This window comes from Lathamus discolor, chromosome 4 (genome assembly GCF_037157495.1).
Source record: "Lathamus discolor isolate bLatDis1 chromosome 4, bLatDis1.hap1, whole genome shotgun sequence".
Lineage (NCBI taxonomy): Eukaryota > Metazoa > Chordata > Aves > Psittaciformes > Psittacidae > Lathamus > Lathamus discolor.
The window spans coordinates 53203514-53223763 of record NC_088887.1 but is presented as its reverse complement, the minus strand read 5'-3'; the positions used below and the strand labels follow the sequence as shown (position 1 = coordinate 53223763).

The following is a 20250-nucleotide window of genomic DNA, read 5'->3' as shown; positions in this document are numbered from 1 at the left end:
TCTTTCCTTTTGACTAACACCCAGTGCAGCTCCGTTTGGCAGCTCAGCACCTCATTATGGTAGGTGCTTTTCTGCTGAAAGTGACTTTTTCCAAGGTCATGAACTGATAGGATGAGGAGTAATGGCTTTAAACTGAAAGAGAGGATTTAGATTAGATATAATGAAAAAAATCTTCACTGTGAAGGTGCTAAGACACTGGATCAGACTGCCCAGAGAAGTGGTTGCCCCATCCCTGGCAGTGCTCAAGGCCAGGTTGGGTGGGGCTTTGAGCCACCTGGTCTAGTGGAAGGTCTTCCAGCCCATGGCAGGGGGTTTAGAACTAGGTGATCTTCAAGGTCTCTTCCAACCCAAACCATTCTATGATTCTATGATTTCGAGAATGATGTATAGTGAATATTATTTTTAATGAAATTTTACGAAATAAAATGATTAATTTCCTGTTTTGGGTTGCATGTATTTTATAGAGTTACTTACAAAAGTTACAAATTGCCTACAAAATAAATGTGGGATCATCTTAGGATAGTATTGAATATTATCTATGAGGTTGGGAAAAAACACACAGGTAATTTAAGCTGTGTCAGTTTTGTGCTGTTTGATATTATTCAGGTACAGAAATTTGTATTTTTCCTGCTACACCTCTCTACAGATTTCTGATATTCATCCATACCTCCTTTCTTGGAGATGAATTAGGACCAGTTTTTCTCAGTCTAAGTGTTGTGTTTAGCTAAACTGAACATAATTTGTTTTAGCAGCATTTATCAAGCTGCAAATACGAGAGATATCTATCATCAGTTTAATAAGCTTCTGTGTGCTTGCTACAATTTCCTGTGGCTAGCATGGCTGCTGTATAAAAAGACAGTAAGATTTCCTATTCTCCAAAACTATATTACATACATAATAATTTGAATCAGATACAACTGCAGATATACTTTATTACTTTGTTGAAAAGAAGCCCTTTAATGAAATCACCTCTAAACACATGAATATATATATATTATCTTAATGGCTTTATTTTTTATTAGAAAGGTATCTTAAAACTAAATCTTTATAGTAATGAGCAGTGAAGAGAAACATGCTTTGAGTGTATCATGTATGACTAAGATTGACAAATGAGTTCTCACAGTGAACACACAAAAAAGCAATGGACAGTGATCCTTTATAGAACAAAAAACACTGAAGTTCAGGCAAGAGGACACAAATTAACACAATCTTCAGATAAATTAAAAAGCACAGGGTTCATCCACTAATGCATCACTACAGTGTTAAGCCACTGTACATCAGCCATGCATGAAATTCCTTCAGCCAATTAAATGGGATTCTTTGTGATAAGTATTTCACTCAAAGCAAGAAAACTGCATATGGATCTTCTCTGTCCTCAGCATGATTCAATAAACACCAAGCAAAAAGAACAGTTGTCCTTAAGTCCTCTGAGAAACCTATCAGCATCCACCAGCTTATTTTTTCTTGTATATTCTTTTTTATGAGTTACAGTCTAATTGATTTTGGTTTGGAAGTATGTTCACCGAGTCTGAAATATTTCTTTTTCAATTAAGTATTGCAGCACGTATCAGAAAATAATTTTAAAATAGTATTTTGAATGTTTTCAGAGAACTCCTAATACTGGAAATTGAGTGTATGCAAAAAATAAATACATCATGATTAGCTTCTTTTTATATCACCTATGCTCTTCCGTCCCCAGTCTGCCCCGCTATCTTTCACCTACATCGAAATGACAGTGTGGAAATTACAGCCTATCACTGTGCATCTACCAATAATTATGCAGCTTAAGCCATTTAAATCAGGCATCATTTTCTAAATAAAATTATGAAAATATGAAAAATGTCTTGGCTAATCAGTACTAATCAGCAAATCCAGAATTATTTTTAAATATTGGCAATTTTTAACTTAATACACATACATATTACTGGGCAGCTTGTGAAAAAAAGACAAGCAAGCTCTGTTTGGTGTACAAGTATATTTGCACAAGAATATAAAGGGATATTTGTGTGTAGCATATTTGCCTAGCTGAAAAATGACAACCCACTATTTCCAAAGTTGATCTTCCACTGAGAAGTAACAGACCTCTGGAATGTAGTTTGTTATTAACAAGAGTAAACCACCACCACAGGTAAGGAACTGGGTACAGAACACATTCATAATTCTTTAGTTTCTGTGCCACGTGGCACTGTCAGTAGATGCTTATAACAAGGCATGTATAAAATATTAATCTATGTTCCTGCCAGCACCTTCAGTAGAAGCAGGAAGGGTATTAAGCATAATCCAAAGGGGCCACAGGAATTTCCTTCTGCTGAACTGCATCCCCTTCAAATCAGTAGGAGTTTTACATATTGGCTCTATTTCAAAGATTACATTCTCAGTGCTCTCCCTGGTGGTTTCTTTATCCTCACAGGTGCTGCATTGCCACTCACAGGCTAACAGTCAGTGTTTGGGCCCAAGGCCTTCCTCAAGGAGACTGGCATATATCCATACAAGGACAATGCAACACTGGCAATAAGAAAACAGAAGCACAGAAATGGGGATTTTTTTTTTTCGTACTGTAGAAAGCTTTCATTGTATTTATTCCACTATTTTTGAGATGCACAAAAGCCAAGTTGTACAGAAGCATAAACAATAAAATGGAAAACCAAAATTATCAATACTGTTCAATATTTAGCAAATTTGCTTTATTTCATATAATTCACATCATCCAGGCAACATCTCTTTTAATTCAGTGTTGAATAAAACATTTACTTGAAGTCATGGAGAAAAAGAAGAATAGCTATTTTGAATTAAAGTATGTAGAATACTTGAACTATGTATTTATTATGACAACATATCTGCCTACAGTGACACATTATTCTTGTCTGGACTTACTGAATCTAAATGACAAATATAATTAAAAAGTCAAACTCTCACAGAAATTCAACTATATGGGTTTTTCTAAAGATTATCCATCTATGTGAAAAGAAAATCAAACCCAAAAATTCAAGCAGTTATTCTAATGAGAAAGCAATATCAGGAAATTGTGAAGTTTATGTTCAAGTTAACAAAATCTAAATGCTTATTAGGTATGTCAAGAGTAAGTCCAAGGTGTATCCCCAAACTAAAGATATTGCATCTGAGAATGACAGCACATATCTGACAATTTGAAACAGTTAAATGTTTGTACTAAGACAGATAGATATATCCGTTAAAAAATATAAAATTTCAATCATGGGAAACTGCACTTTAAAATAGAAAATACTCCAAATATGGTGTATACATAGATTTACCTATGAGTTTCAATCATGAAAATCTTGAAATTGCAGGATCGGGCCACTGACACAGACCCAGCAGTATCTGAATTATTTTAAGTTAGTATTACAAAGGGTGAACAAGTCTTGACGGTGAACCGTTCTATTAAAACAGAGAATGGGATGGAAAGTTCTTTAGTCTGATTTTCTACTTCAAGGACTGCTTGAAGTAAAGCACTCTAATGATACCGAAATTCATTTTCAGGCTATTCTGATCTTTCTGCAAAGAAAACAAAATGCTGTAGTAAATGGAGGATAAAGTGGTATGACTTCATAAGCAATGAAATACAGATGTAGCAAGGGTACCTGGCGTGACGGTGATTTTCCTTAGATGATTCTACATCTTGAACTTAAGAAAAACAAAACTATAAATTCTGCATGAAGGAGATAATGTAGCAAGATTTCGATGCAGGATAGTTTATTACCTAAAGTAGTATGTACAAATTTGAAACATGAAAATAGTAAGTAAAAGAAATCAGACTCTATTTACATTTTTTTTACAAATGTTTTTACAAGTGTATTTTTTTTTTCTAAACAACAGACAAACACGTAAGACCAATCTTTCTGTATTACATACATAAATAAATACTGACTTTAAATGAGTGCTATAGGATCATAATTTCTACAGCCAATTTGGGTAACAGAGAAGCAGTTCTGTTATCTCTAGTACAATATAATTAAGTCAGAAGGAAAAATTTTACATATAGAGCTCTGTTAATTACTTTGTAAATTGTACCTTACTAATATATTCAGCAGAGGTAATACAGTCATTACATTTCATGCCCACAACTGAACAATGAGTTTTGGCATGCAAAACTATACATAATCATCAACATCCGCAGGTATTCATTTACATTTTTTTTAAATAAAGGGTTTTCTTAATTATTTTAAACTACATGCAACAGCTTATTAGCATCATATTCCTGGTTACAATGCGCAAGTTTGCATAACATTATTTTTAGTAATCGAAATTCACAGGTGCTGCTCAAAAGGGTAGGAATATACTTGGCACATAATATGAGAAAATGAATTAATAAATAAGTCAATATCACGACATTTACATATACACAAGACAAAAGTAAAATGTTTCGTGGTGTTGTACACAGAATTTAGAACTCTCTGGGTCTCACGCTTTGCTCTGTAAGGCCCTGATTTAAGACAGCATTCAAGCAAATTTTGACATTTGTGCTTTATTCAAGGCATTGCTAAAGCTCATTCTTAACTGCACAGGTTTACTTCGATCCCACTGACTTCTTTTATATATATGAAAGTTTCCTCTTCTGCACACCTTCCTAAATCAGGGCCTGCTTATCTGAAATTCCCTGGCTCCACTTGGGAGCATGGAGATGAAAGCACTGGGGAATAAATTGACTTAGTATTAAAGATTCTATGCAGTTCTGCTAATCTGAATTATAAAATTCTCATTCAGATTAGCAATGAGTATTTCTTTATCTGTCTGTGTGACCATGTCAAACATTAATGTCAATGTTAGCATTGCCACATAATGTCCTCAGCTCTTTCTGAAGCCATGAAGTCGAGGATGTTCAGCATTCCAGAAGTCAGACCTCTTGTTTATTGTCTATGTGCTATATTCTTAATGAATATTCAAGATTATACACATAGAAATACATACAGAACAAGCTTTGTCTTATTTGATTTTCTCCTGCTCTATAAACAACTCAAAGCTGGTGAAAAAACAAAGAATAAACTATTATCTTATTAAAAAAAATTCACTGATCAACAACAACAAAAAAAATCCACTTCAAAAAGCAGGTAGCAAAAATAGCATACTCTTATAATTCTGCTTTAAGAAATAAAGATAAAATGCATCCTGAAGTCAAGAGACATATTAACCAGAATCGTAGATAGCAAATAATACATCAGTGTAAAGGTGCAGAGTACCTAGAACTGACCCAGTATCTATATTAACTCTGTATTACACAATATCATTAGAGAAAATAAATCTTCAACTAGTGAATCAAATAGCAATTACAACTCTATTGCCGAATTAAATGTTTAATGACTTAGGCTAGTAAATTAGGACGATACCCTGTAAAATTCAGCAAACAAGGCTTTATGAATTAGGCACTAACAACTTCAAATCTGTACCACTAAATTCAAAGAATAATCAGGAAATCACTGACAGTTGGAAATTTAACATCCACGCATGAACTTTGTTGACTTTGTATTTTTCATTTTTGATTTGGAAGGTGACTTGATATGCTGGTTTGCAAAAGGAAAAAAAATAATTTACATCTTAGTGGACTCTCTATAAAAATAAACTGGTTCAATGCAACTCTATCAACATTTTTTAAAATTTCCAGATTCTACTTTAAAAGGGAAAACCACACCATGCTCTTCAGAAATATATTGTTACTTTTAGAAGCTGAAGGCTTCATGAGACTGGCATCAGCAAACAGTAACTCTTCTGACTCATTTCAGCATGAGTCTTCCCCTCAGCAATCAAGACTACGGGTATGATCATTCAGGGCTGCTAACTTCCAGTTTACCTCCAAGACAGATCTGGTATCATTGTAATAAAGATGAACAACCATGTTCTATGCTTTACAATGTCACTATGAATGAAACATAATTTCATTAACATTAATCAAGTCACTGCAGATTTGTTCCAGCATAACTAGAATAGACTGTGATTGAAAGCTTTGGACAGAATTTTTCAGAGAAGCCTGAGGTAATTATTTTCCCTGATCCCACTGACTCCTGCTCTCAGCAAACATCATACATCATCAAACTTCTAGCCTTATCTATGCCCTGTGCAATTTAAGTGTTGAAGTGCTGCATACCAGTCCCATTCAAATTGTGTTTTCTTCGTAAAAATTTGTAGACAAAAAACATTTCCATCCTGACAAAAAAACTCTGAGAATCTGGCTTTCTGCCAAAATTTAAAATAAACCTTTATACGACAGATTTTATGAAGAAGAGTTCACCCTTTTATTTCCTAATGTATTTTGGAAAAGGGGAGATGACAGAATGATAGAGGAAGGAATTATACGTACCATAGCCTTTAACATTTTTAAAACTACTGTTAAAAGTCAGTAACATGTAGCAATAGAAAATGTCTGGAAAAGTTCTTGGTCACTGAGTGCATATCAAAAAAGACAACAACTGAAGTAGAAAGAGAATGGATGGGGAAAAGAAGCCCTTTAAAATCAAAGGCAGAAATGTAGGAAAACTGGAATAAGCACAAATTAACTCAGCTTCCTTCACCCCTGTGTTATTAACCCACACGAAACTAAAAGCTACAAACTTGAGTATAGACGAACTGTATTTGAGTATTTTGTGAACACTCTACTATGATAAACATAACTCTGATCTACAATTTCAGATATATATTTATTTTTTTCGTATTTGCTTTCCACAAAACACTACCAAAAGAAGGAAAATATATTTACCACTAAAGGCTGAGTTCCTCACATTGAAAATCTCAGGCAAATATGAAGTATAGGTGAGTCTGCAGCATCTGCTGGTAGAAAAAGTGGCCAGTTTGACTCCCCCGTGTTTGAAGTATTTTATCCTCATATGATGATACGGGAAACAATGGAAATGTTGCCAAAGAATGCAGGAGCACATTGAACATCTTGAACATAAGAAGCTGATTATAAGTATCTGTATGAACATTTATTGGTAGATACTTTCCATCCTCTCAATAATAAATCTAAGCAGTTTATGTTTACCATTGAAGTATGTCTCTCTGTGTGGCAAATTATCTTAGACAGTTTATATTGCACAATAAGGCAATATGAATTCCCTTATGGTTAAAAAGGGCACCCTTCCATCTAAATTTGAAAAATGCATTCAAATAAACTATAAACTAATGTTTTCCAGATGCCAGAATATTGTCACATAATTCTTTCTGTAAGCAGAACAGCAGAATAGATCCAATACATCCATACTTCTGTTCAAAAGATCCATGGGAAAAGAAATATGCGCATCAAAAGCCAAAGCCAAAAAGTAGCTCTGCAGCTACTTTAATAATAAATGTGCCTCAGAATTTCAGTTTCTAAAATGTTAACGTTAACTATTCATCTTGAAATATCATATAAAAAAATTATAAATGGGATTTCAAAAGTAGGACCTATCAATTAATTGTATTAATCGCCATTAATTTTCAACAATTCTATCAATTGACATTTGTTTCTTTACAATGGTACATCTACCCTGTATATATTTTAGCTATTAACTACGTTAATGGAAGATCTACACATCAGAACATTACTATAGGTGATACAAATGTATCATCCTCCTCCTCTGTGGTGTTACTGCAATTACCAATTACTGGCTATTTTAGGGTTTCTGCTACTGGTATTTATTTTACTTATGTTCTTATTTCAGACTTACGGAGATCTTCTTTGATAGCAAAATACACTAGTACTTAAATTGGTGACAGGCAAAGCTTTAAGTAAAATAGATAATTTAAATATGCTGATGAGAATATGGCCTCCAGTGTTCAGAAGTATGTATACATCACAGGACAACCTTGCAAATGTTAATGTTGAAGTCACTAAGAGAAAAAGCTGTATATGCTGCACCATTTCAATCTACTTTAAACACAGAAAGACAAAAAAATGTTCATTATAATGAACAAACTTCTGATTTTCTCACAGGTGTTGAGTTGTATGTAATCTTCATTTTGTGGAATAGTGGTGGTAATTAAATGATACTTGCTGTATGCTTTATCCTGGTCTTGGTGCAACTACAATTCTTCATGGCTAAACTACAGAGAAGTAGATACAGATCGTACAGGATGGTAACTTCCACTGGAAAACCGGTTTCATTGCTTCTACAGATGTGCCTTTTCCCAGCCTTCATCTGGGAGCCATTTTTTTCTCTTATTCATATAATCATCTGAAACAGTCTAATATTTCTCGGGGGGTGGCTTGTAGTGATGTGGATGATGTTGCTTCAGACGAAATCCTAAATAAAAGAATAGGCAAATATTCATGTATCAGACCCTGAATATGTAATACCAACATTTAGCAGTACTAAATAGGCTTTGTGAGGCCTTCAGCTGGCAATCCTTTATAAGTGAACAGCTTGTGTTGACAACTATGTGCATGTTCAGTGCAGACAACTTTATTGAGACTGTGAAAAGACAAAAACATTCAAGAATCCTGGACTAGTTCATTATATTTTTTACTTTGCTTTATCACACTGGGCTGTACTTTTCAGAAATACACAAAGTGCTGAAAATGGCCATTAAGAGGTTTGAACTGCTTTATAAATATGATCAGGCTTTAGCCATGCTGGACTGAACGCACCCAGCAAAATTTAATCTTGAAAGCTGAGGAATCCCAGGCCTAGCTAGTACTTGAAGGACAGACCAACTCTGAACCCCAAGTACTACAGGCATAAGCCAAAGAGCTGTGGAGGAATGAATGGCAAATATCAGACCACAGAAATGGAGTGAAAGATTGCATGTGCTTCCATCATCGCTTGGGATGGTGGGGGGAACCCCGTATTTTCACACATCTTCAGTTTATGGAATGCTGCTGACATCAATAAAGACTCTGAGGCTTAAGCAAAATGTTTACATGTGGAGGACTGAAGTTTTGTAACATACAACAACACGTCAAAACGGTGTAGAACTTACTGTGGGGTGAAAATAGAGGAAGGTCAGGTGTTCGAAATGATTTTATTGTAGCTGGCCCTTCCCCACCGGTTGTCAGCACTTGGACTTCCAAGCGGTACAGCATCGATGGCCTCAGATTGGGCACAGTAAGTACATAATGATCCTAAAATAAATAAATTGCTTTAATCCTTAAAGTATCTAAAAATACAACACAGTTGCTCTACTCACATAAATCAGTTGTTTAAACAGGTTCTATCACTCTCAGTACTGACAAATCATTTTCTTAGAAATACGTTAAAAGGATTTAATGTATACATCACTCCATTGAGAGGATTTGTTCTGAATTTTTTGCCTGACATTCTCTTTGAGCAGACTTTTTTTACCACAATATTATGGTTGCATGTGTATGAGGTCCAAATTGTTCCCTGTGTTCTGGAAAGTGGATGCTCATCAGGAAAAAAGAAAAAAAAAAAGTAACTTCCTAATCATTCTTTTTAACAAACATCTTCATTATATAAATTTGTTTTATGTTGGATCTGCTTGGGAGTTCTACTAATTGGTAAATTAATTAATGGCAGGCCTAGGGCCCTTGCTGCAGCTAGCGAAAGTAAGTGTGATTTCAGGTTTGTTCTAATTACACCATAAGAATTTGCCTTCTGTTCTTAATCCCATTTCTGGCATGATGGACTCACTTTTCAGTGCTCCGCATTTTTTGTGGTCACTTTTGTGCAAAATAAGCACTTTTCAGCTGAAAGTGGGAAGATTCAGATTAGATATTAGGATGAGATTCTCTACTATGAAGATGGTGAGATACTGGCACAGGTTGCCCAGAGAAGCTGTAGCTGCCCCATCCCTGGCATTGTTCAGTACCAGGTTGGAAGGGGCTTTGAGCAACCTGGTCTAGTGGAATGTATCCCTACCCATGGCAGGGGGTTTGGAACTGGATGAGCTTTATAGAATCATAGAGTAGTTAGGGTTGGAAAGGACCTCAAGATCACCTAGTTCCAACCCGCCTGCCATGGGCAGGGACACCTCACACTAAACCATCCCACACAAGGCTTCATCCAACCTGGCCTTGAACACCGCCAGGGATGGAGCACTCACAACCTCCCTGGGCAACCGATTCCAGTTCCTCACCACCCTAACAGGAAAGAACTTCCTCCTTATATCCAATCTAAAGTTCCCTTGTTTAAGTTTTAACCCTTTGTCCTGTCACTACAGTCCCTGACGAAGAGTCCCTCCCCAGCATCCCTATAGGCCCCCTTCAGATACTGGAAGGCTGCTATTAGGTCCCCACGCAGCCTTCCCTTCTCCAGGCTGAACAGCCCCAACTTCCTCCGCCTGTCTTCATACAGGAGGTGCTCCAGTCCCCTGATCATCCTTGTGGCCGTCCTCTGGACTTGTTCCAGCAGTTCCATGTCCTTTTTATGTTGAGGACACCAGAACTGCACACAATACTCCAGGTGAGGTTCAGGGTCTCTTCCAATCCAAACCGTTGTGTGATTTTAGAAAATAATTTCAGAGTAAATTTAAAAAAAACCCCACTCCTAAATGGGAACACATCTGGCTAAAGACTAACAGGTATTAAGGAATTAAAAGTTCTGATTGATCTTATTGCAAGCTGGAAAGGCCCAGTCCCAGGAAGCAGACAACAGGGCAGTGATGCTGGACAGTGTGAGCAAGGCGTGCTCCTACAACCATCCAGGCTGAGCTGGCCAGAAAATTGAAAGGCACGTTCTTCTGGTTGGCTGTGCAGCGAATCTAAGTGAGCTGTGGGAATAACTAGTAATTTGCTGTTGCTGAATGAGGTGGAAGAGAGAGAAAGAGGAGCGCATACATCACATTCATACACTCACCCTGCTCATTCAGGTGCTCCTCTGGCAGATGGGACATGTGCGTTTCAGCCCTGGTTGTGCAAATATTAAACTTTCATCAATCAGAGGCTATCAAAGAGAATGAGTGAATGATCCTCACCATAAAATACCCTATGTCCTGGTGGTTTTTGAGAGGCAGAAGATACTATTTCAACTCAAGTCATTTTTCTGCAAGTTAACCAGTTGCTGAATAAAACATATGCCTGCTCATAAGAAAAAAGATGAAACCCAATGTGCAAATCAACATCTCATGGTCTTTAACTTTGCCTATTATTGTGTTAAGTGGCTGCAGTGTGCTCCATAGTTCCAAGGAATCCATGGTCTGCTTTGTTGCTCTCCTGCAGAACAATGGGCTTTGAAACATGGGTGCCCTATAGCCCTAGGTCGGTCTGCTAGGAATTAAGACAGAATGATGAGAACCTTGCTTTAGATTTGTGAAAAATGCATTGAATGTAATACGCATCCAACAAAACATTCTGTGCATTTTTTAAGGACACAAATGTGAAAAGATTTTCAGTAAGTTCTGCTCTAGAAACAACTGCCTTGATCCACTTCCCTGAAGTAAATGGAAAGACTCCCAATGTTATTAGCAGACCTTGGATCAAGGCCAGCTGCTTAAGCCTTTTTGTTGACTGGTGGATCTGGCAGCAGAGTCTGAATAAAGTGCCCTTCACCTGCCTCTGCCAGAGGAGGAACGGAAATAGCAAAAGCCGTCTTAAAGCAAATAGGAGGAAGAATTCAAATTATTAATTCTTGCACTTTCTATAAACAGTGACATCTAGTTCTCCTTTAAATTATTTGTCCACTGGACAATGATACATATTGGCAGAAGGCAAAGTGATTTTTATTTTTCTTAGAGCAATGATATAAAGGAAGAGAAAATTCTTTCATATCCATTGACTTGGACACCAAATAATTAGTAAAACTGTAGTAACTGCCAAATTGAACAGCCTGATCATCAAAAGAAAATAAAAAGCGTCTATTGCCAGACAGATGATCTTTTCCTCCCTTCAGGCATTTCTCAGACAATTGCTGCTAATTTGACAATTGTGCACGTTAAAATGTTTGCTGTGTCATTAAGATGAGTAGCTGTGCTTTCTAGCTCCAGCAAGTAGGAAAAATTAAGCACTTCCTGCTCTAACTTGCCTGCAGAGCCAGAGAATGCTATGTGTGACATCTGCATCACCACTAACATTAAAAATACACACATACTTATGAAGCCGCCAGCAAAGAAAGTAACAAACAACTTACTGCTGGCAGTATCTGTGACTGTGAAATGATGCTGTTGGGTAGGCTGTTCTGCCGGCTTTCCGTGGTTACTTCTGCCCAAGTGACTTGGAACCCTGTCATGGGCTGGTGAAGGTCTGCCTTGGATATCTTCCAGGAAAAATGGCCAGTGATGTTACCTTCCTGAACAATGAAAGACGCAGATAGATTCTCGGGTTTGGCCAACACTTTGGGTAGAACTGGCACTATAAATTTGGAAAGCAAAAAAGATAAGCTAAACTTTGAGAGATAATGTTGAATAAAGTTCATTTAATTCCACAAATCAAGGACAGACAGAGCTCTCTTTCTGGTGCTACCCAGGATCCTGCCAGCTTTCTGGCATCAGATTTTCAGTGTTAACCAAAGTCTACCTTTGATACCATCCATTGGCATTCTGGGCCAAATTCAAACTTCAGATCAAATGCTGTCAGCTGCAGTGACAGAAAGGAAAGCCTGTGGCATGTAAGGATATAAATGCCTCATTCACAGGCAGCCATCCTTCTGCTCCTCTGTATTTCAGAATACCTGAGCTCAGATTTTCAGTTTCGGGATCACAAGAAAATCCACAGGATAGCACAGAACTCCATGATGCAGGCAAAAAGTGAAAGTCATGCTCTAAAACTGAAACAGAAGCTAACAGGGGCAGTCTGATTAGGGGAAACATAAACCTTAGTTGCAGTTGCCCAGGAAGGTTGTAGTGCTGTAAACCATCAAGAGGGGTGATGAGGAAATGGCAGTGGTGGCCAGCAGGGCTCTAAAGTGACCCACAGAGCATGGGATACCCTTGGGAATACTAGGGACTCAAACTGAGAGAGTCACCCTCTAAATGAAGAGAAAGGTTTCCAGACTTGGCTGCGCAAAGCCATGGCTGACTTGACCATGTGCTGGCAACAGTCCTGCTTCAAGTGGGTTGCTGGATTAGCTGACCATAGAGGTCCTTGCCAACCAGTATTTCCATAATTCTGTGATTTCCATAACCTTCCAGCTGTACCTACCATTGTGCCATCACTGTGAAAGATACAAGTGTCTCTGTTTGCTATTTGAGAGCAGAATTAACCTAAATAAAATCAAACTGTTTTGAAAAAGCAGCTTGTATCAGTAGCAAAACGTGCAAAAGATGGGTCATGCCAGTATGTTTACAATTATTATCCATCATTATAATAAATGATCCTCCTTACAAAAATAAAAACTGTCAAATAACAAATGTCATGTTTTTAAACAGTCCACTAAAATTATCACCTAACTGACAAGACAGTAATATACTAGCCAAAATCTATACTGCTCTGTATTTTAGCAGATTTTTCACATAGACACCAGTGATACTTCTATTTATTCTGAAACTTTCATTTCCAATTTTAGAATAGCTTTAAAGACTTTTTTTTTTTTTTTCTATTTTATGATTTGAAACTATTTGGCTAATTCTCCAGATCATGCCTTACCTCCTTCAGCAGGACAATTAATGTGCTTGTGTGTTTTTTCTTTAAATGCAGAGCAAGATGGGGTAACAAAGAAAATACTCTCAGCCTTAAAACGACCTTTAGATGTTGGAGGCAAAACAGTTACTTTATATTTGCATGAAAATGACAGGTCCCTCAGAATCATGTAGTTTTCCTACAACAAAAAAAACAAAAAGATCACATGGTGCAAACAGACCTCTAGGAAAAAAAAAAAGGAAAACAACCAAACCCCCCCCAAAAAAAAAAAAAAAAAACAACAAAAAACCCACCACAAAACAACGTTGGCAGAAGATGAAACATTTTCTCCACTAATTCCTGCTATGCTTAACACATGCCAACATGGCTTTTAGTCAGAGAACAAAGCAAACATTGCCTACATTATGATTATTTTCAGTAGTATAATATATCAGCACGGTATTTGGATATGTCCTTCAATTCTACACAGTTCCTTTGCCATGCTGCATCAAAGCAACTGGCTTCTAACATTTAGAACAGTCTTTCTGACATGATAGAGTAGGAGTAGCAATGTGAGGATGTAAATGCTAGTCGAATTAAATAAATGTAAGAAAGCTGAGTTAAGCTGCTGTAAATGACAGGCTTCATCTACATTCAATTTTTTAAAAGCACATTCAAAGTCCAGTGCATCATTAAGGATCCATTTTTTTTTTCTGCTTTATTACATTAACTACTTCTATCTTCTTGTCAGGAAGAAAAGCTTCACAGCTGAACTACAAAGCACAAGTCTCCATTTAAAGACAATAACCAGAGAAGAAATCTTTACACAAAGCACAAGTGTCCTGCTAAATTCTTCTTGTTGTCTAAAGTGCTTTTGAAAATCAAAGCCTGAAAGCTTTACGAGAAATCATGTATGAGAGAAAAATGTGGGGTTCGTTTTTTGTTTGTTTGTTTTGTTGTTTTGTTTTTTTTCTGGGAAGATGTCCAATAATACCTTACTGTCTAAGGTCAAAAGTCTTTCACTGCCTTTTAGGTCTTCACTTCCCTTCAGAATCACTATTTTCCAGTGTTCTTCTACATAGCCACTTTTTTCTAATGCCGAATTGGATTAGTCTAATGTTCACTTGGAAGGTCATTTTCATTGAGACATAGAGATGGGGCTGAGAATGAACTTGACTCCCCTTCCGTCTGTCAGAAGAGTGCTCTAACAGGCTTGACACCTCCTTTGGACTATTTTAATTTATTGTAACAGGGCCTAAATGCTCAACAATGGATATGTAAGGCCTTTATTCACCTTGACCTACCATATCCAGTGCCAAAGATTTTGTAGCATCCACCTTCTTCTGTTTGCTTGTAGCTAGATTCTTCTCCTTAAGAAACCATTCCCCAAAGTAGATTAGACCAATTACCGTAAGATGATTGAGAGGAAACAGAATCATAGACTCATGAAATGATTAGTGTTGGAAAGGACCTTAAGATCATCTGGTTCCAACCCCCCTGCTATGGGCAGGGACGCCTCACCCTAGACCATGTTATCTAAGCCTCTGTCCAGTCTGGCCTTGGACACTGTCAGGGATGGAGCATTTACCACTTCTGTGGGCAGCAATAATGAACTAATCCCATAATGCATGTGGACAAATTTACAAAGATATTTTCTGACCTCTAGCGGAAATAAACTTCTTAAATGTCAAATTTCTCCTATCTTCAACGTGCGTAACCTGAAATATTGTGACTGATCATAACATTATGTCACAATCATTTTTTTAATCCACCTCTAATAATTTGCTTTGCTGACCCCATGAAGCAGTAAAACTTACAAGCTAACAGTCTCCTGCATGAGAAATGATGTCTTTTGACTTACTGTACTTTTACATACCATTAACTGCACTGAATTGATCTCTTAGTATATGTCAGGGTAAGAAGGAAAGGTGAATTGCGATTTCTTCCTTTCTCCATAACCCACTAAATCAATTGTGATGCACCAACCACATTACAATGTTGTTCAAATAATGCTTTATAGAGACAGATGACACTAGATTGCCAACAAATTGAGTATGAAGAACTGTCACTGCAATATATATTTGGGCTGACGTACTTATATAGAGCTTTTCTTCTTATCTGATACCTGCCTGACTTTCAGATTGAATGTCTAGTATTTTTCACCTATGGTCCTTTTTTCTTATTCTATTACTGCCCTCAAGGTTGTGAACCCCACCTGCATGTCTAAAAGAAAACCTAGTTTATTAATTACTATTATTACTGTTCAGTATAGGCACTCTGCTAGAGCCCTACAGTACTAGATAAAGCTCCATGTTCTGTATGTTCTAGAAATGTAGATGCACTTAGAAGTTTGTTTGCCACTTTCATTTCCTAACACTGACAAAAACAAAACCAACAAAAAATTACCCTAGTATGGATTAAAAAAAACCTGAACACCACAAAAACCCCCCCAAACAGTACAGATAAATTGTTTTTATCTTTTGCCGAAGGGGAACATAAAGAAGAAACATCCTTATTTATCTGTGAAGCATGGTATAAATCATACTGTTTAGAAGCTATTCAGAGTCAAGCAGGAGGCTGAATGGACACTTACATAAGTCAGCTCTGTTACTTTCCCACGTCCTTTGGTGTCATTGTGCACACAGGACTCCAGTAACCAGTGGACTTGGAATTGATTCATGCTGATATCTAAATGATATAAGAAGAGAGGAAAAAACATAAATTATAACTATGATTTCACCATTGCAACTTTTCGGGCTTCTCTGGGTAAAAACAGGAGTTTTAATTATTGCAGAGATGGTAGTTAAAACATATATTATAACTATGCTTTCACCATTGCAACTTTTCGGGCTTCTCTGGATAAAAATAGGAGTTTTAATTACTGCAGAGATGGTAGTTAAAACATATATTATAACTATGCTTTCACCATTGCAACTTTTTGGGCTTCTCTGGATAAAAATAGGAGTTTTGATTATTGCAGAGATGGTAGTTCCTCACTAGAATGCAGGAAATACTACATACTTATGTAATTTAAAGCTTATGTCAGCTAATGGAGATAAATCTAAAACCAGTGAATTGTCATTTTCTGATATGTAAGCATATACTGCTTACATTTTTTCTTAAATCAAGCATTTATATTGAGCATTAAAAAAAATAACCTCAATGCTGCTACTTCTAAACATCCTGCAAATTATGGGAATGACTTTGTCTCAACTGCCTGTGACTGTTTATATTGTCAGAGCATCACAACCCTGCTGCCTGGCACGGCTTGAGAAATCTGTGCCTGAAGATATGTGAAAATGTCTGCAAATCCCTGAACTTTCCTCTTTCAGAATACATCATAACAACTATTCAGCTTCTGTCCAAATAAAATTCTAGTCTCGACTCTTAGGAATAACACCAAATGCTTGAGTTTGCTCCCATTTAAATCAATGACAAAACTTGCTGCAGTATCAATTGTATAAGCCTTCAACCAATTTCCAGCTCTTTTAGCTTCTTGTCTAATACTGATTGCATAAGGAAGCAAAACAAAGAGCAATAAAGAATTAGACAAAAGAAGAAAATCTCATCAGGTAATGCAAATACATCCTGTCATTCTTCTGGATTTAGTTCTCCTCTATCTTTATACAGAGGATACAAAATTATGTCTCTTATTATTAATTAGCTTGGTATGACACAGCCACTAATGCCAAGTCCCTAATTGTGGGTTTCAGGAAGGAAAACAAATATCTTTGATGCCTTAAGGCCTGATCTGACATTAGACTGCTATGAGCAATTTGGATGCAGAAGGGAAGGATTGTAAACGAAATAGAAAATAAGTAGTGTCTGAAACTAGCTCAAATTGCATTGTGGTAAAAAGACTGATTAGAAGCTCCTTGAAATAGATTTTTGCAGCAGCTATCATCATAACAACATATGTGCTAATTGTGTAATTTCTCTGGAAACTCAATTTTTCTTTTCTTTTTTCCCCAAATCTATAAAGAAGTAACTGCCCTGTGATTGTTCCCTCTCATTTAAAAATAAAATTGATGTGCTTTCACTTGCCTCTTAGATGCTGAACTTTCCCACCTGATGTGCCTATTGGATGAAGACACAAACTCACAGGTTTCATCTGATTTAATCTCTTTCAATTCATTCAATTATTGCCTGTCATCTGCTTGTGTCCCTCTCCCAGGACAAAAAAATACCTAGCTTCCTGGGACCTGAAAACTTTGTGCTTCTATATTAATCATGCTATATTAACGATGTACACTCTATGCCAGTTAAGCACACTGAATGTGTTATTGATGGTATATTATCTGATAATCACAATTTATTACTTTCAACTATCTGCATGTAATGTGGACTGCTCTCTGTAAAGCTAAAAATTGGCTATTTTCACTTATCATAACTTTCACTTGCAATCCATTAAAAATCGCTCTCTATTTTGTAGACATTATCCAAGCAAATTAAGGCTTGCCATAATCCAGCCATTAAGAACTGGATAAAACACATATCTCAGGTAGGTCACTAAATATCTCTTAATGGGCAAACATTTTAAAATAAGTCTCAAACATCAAGAGGTTACAACAGTTCAGCATCCAGATACACCTGTGTAGAGATTTACTAAGAATCTGCCCAGAAATGTAATTAAACAGATTGTAACCCAAGATATTTGGTATTTCCAGCTCCCAGCACAGCAGAATTTTGTTGGATTACAATGCAGCTCCACCTCCATTGCTTCTGTGAGCTTCTACTCTTGGTCATTCTCTTCTTTCCTACTCCTCTCTTGCACTAGCAAACCCTTTGCAACCCATTCATAAAGAGATATGATTTCTGATACCTTCTCTATTTCAACTAGAAAATTAGCAAGAAGTTATTATCTGTAATTAATTTTACTTTCTATCAACTTGGACTGTAAATGTACAATAATGAGATGGTCAAGTTCGAGATTCTCAGGACAGTGAGAAGAGCATTCACAAGCTCACTGCCCTGGATTTTAAGAGAGCAGACTCTGGCCTCTTCAGGAACCCACTCAGTAAGGTTCCATGGGATATAGCCCTAGAGGGCAGGGGGACTCAAGAATGTTGGTTGATATTCAAGGATCACCTGCTACAAGCTCAGGAGTGCTGCATCATGACTAAAAGGAAGTGCAGCTGGAGGGCCAGGAGACCTCCTTGGATGGATAAGGAGCTGCTGAGGAAACTTTGAGGGAAAAAAGAGGCTTATAAAAGGTGGAAGCCAGGACAGGCAGCCTGGGAAGAACACAGGGATGCTGCTCGGGAAGCTAGGGACAAGGTTAGGAAAGCTAAGGATCAGTTAGAATTAAACTTGGATAGGGATGTTAAGGATAACAGGAAGGGATTCTATAGGTACGTAGAGAATAAAAGAAAGACTAGGGACAACGTAGGCCCCCTCTGGAAGCTATCAGGAGAACTGGGTAACCTGGATTTGGAGAAGGCTGAAGTTCTTACTGACTTCTTTGCCTCAGTCTTCACTGGCAAATGCTCTGACCACACCACCCAAGTCTTGGAAGGCAGACACAGGGACTGTGAGAATGATGACCCTAGGCCCTCTGTAGGTGAGGATCTGGTTCAAGACGATCTTAAGAACCTAAATGTACACAAGTCCATGGGACCTGATGAAATTCATCCGCGGGTCATGAAGGAGCTGGTGAATGAAGTTGCTAAGCCACTGTCCATCATATTTGAAAAATCCTGGAAGTCAGGTGAAGATCCCGATGACTGGAAAAAGGGAAATATAACCCCCATTTTCAAGAAGGGGAAAATGGATGAATCAGGGAACTACAGACCAGTCAGTCTCACCTCTGTGCCTGGCAAAATCTTGGAGCAGATTCTCCGGGAAGGCATGCTAAGGCACATGAAAAACAACAAGGTGCTTGGTGACAGCCAGCATGGCTTCACTAAGGGGAAATCCTGCCTGACCAATTTGGTGGCCTTCTATGATGGGGCTACAGAACTGATGGACAGGGGTAGAGCAGTTGATGCCATCTACCTGGACTTGTGCAAAGCGTTTGACACTGTCCCACACGACATCCTTCTCTCTAAATTGGAGAGATATCAGTTTGATGGATGGACCACTCGGTGGATAAAGAACTGGCTGGATGGCCGCACACAAAGAGTTGCGGTCAATGGCTCAATGTCCGGCTGGAGATCAGTAAGGAGTGGTGTCCCTCAGGGAGCGGTGTTGGGACCGGTCTTGTTTAACGTCTTTGTCACTGACATGGACAGTGGGATTGAGTGCGCCCTCAGCAGGTTTGCCGATGACACCAAGCTGTGTGGTTCGGTTGATACACTGGAGGGAAGGGATGCCATCCAGAGGGACCTTGACAGGCTTGTGAGTTGGGCTGATGCCAACCTTATGAAATTTAACCATGCCACATGCAAGGTCCTACACCTGGGTCAGAGCAATCCCAGGCACAGCTACAGGTTGGGCAGAGAAGAGATTCAGAGCAGCCCTGCGGAGGAGGACTTGGGGGCGCTGGTCAATGAGAAAATGAACATGAGCCGGCAGTGTGCACTCACAGCCCAGAAAGCCAACCGTATATCCTGGGCTGCATCAAAAGGAACGTGACCAGCAGGTCGAAAGAGGTGATCCTGCCCCTCTGCTCTAGTGAGACCTCACCTGGAGTATTGTGTGCAGTTCTGATGTCTGCAACATAAAAAGGACGTGGAGCTGTTGGAACAAGTCCAGAGGTGGTCCACGAGGATGATCAGGGAACTGGAGCACCTCCCGTATGAAGATAGGCTGAGAAAGTTGGGGCTGTTCAGCCTGGAGAAGAGAAGGCTGCGTGGAGACCTCATAGCAGCCTTCCA

The 20250-nt window shown here is 37.9% G+C and overlaps 1 protein-coding gene across 1 annotated transcript in view; it reads right to left on the bottom strand.

Moving 5' to 3' along the window:
• Positions 1 to 2502: 2502 nt before the first annotated feature.
• The window catches only part of ANOS1 (anosmin 1), a 144165-nt gene continuing 126417 nt past the window's right edge, over positions 2503 to 20250 (bottom strand). The window contains exons 10-14 of the mRNA XM_065677478.1: positions 16029 to 16123; positions 13463 to 13634; positions 12009 to 12229; positions 8905 to 9046; positions 2503 to 8228 (exon numbers count right to left, since the gene is read on the bottom strand). Coding sequence (XP_065533550.1) covers positions 8170 to 8228; positions 8905 to 9046; positions 12009 to 12229; positions 13463 to 13634; positions 16029 to 16123 — 689 coding nt within the window. The 3' untranslated portion in view covers positions 2503 to 8169. The remainder of the gene's footprint in view (positions 8229 to 8904; positions 9047 to 12008; positions 12230 to 13462; positions 13635 to 16028; positions 16124 to 20250) is intronic.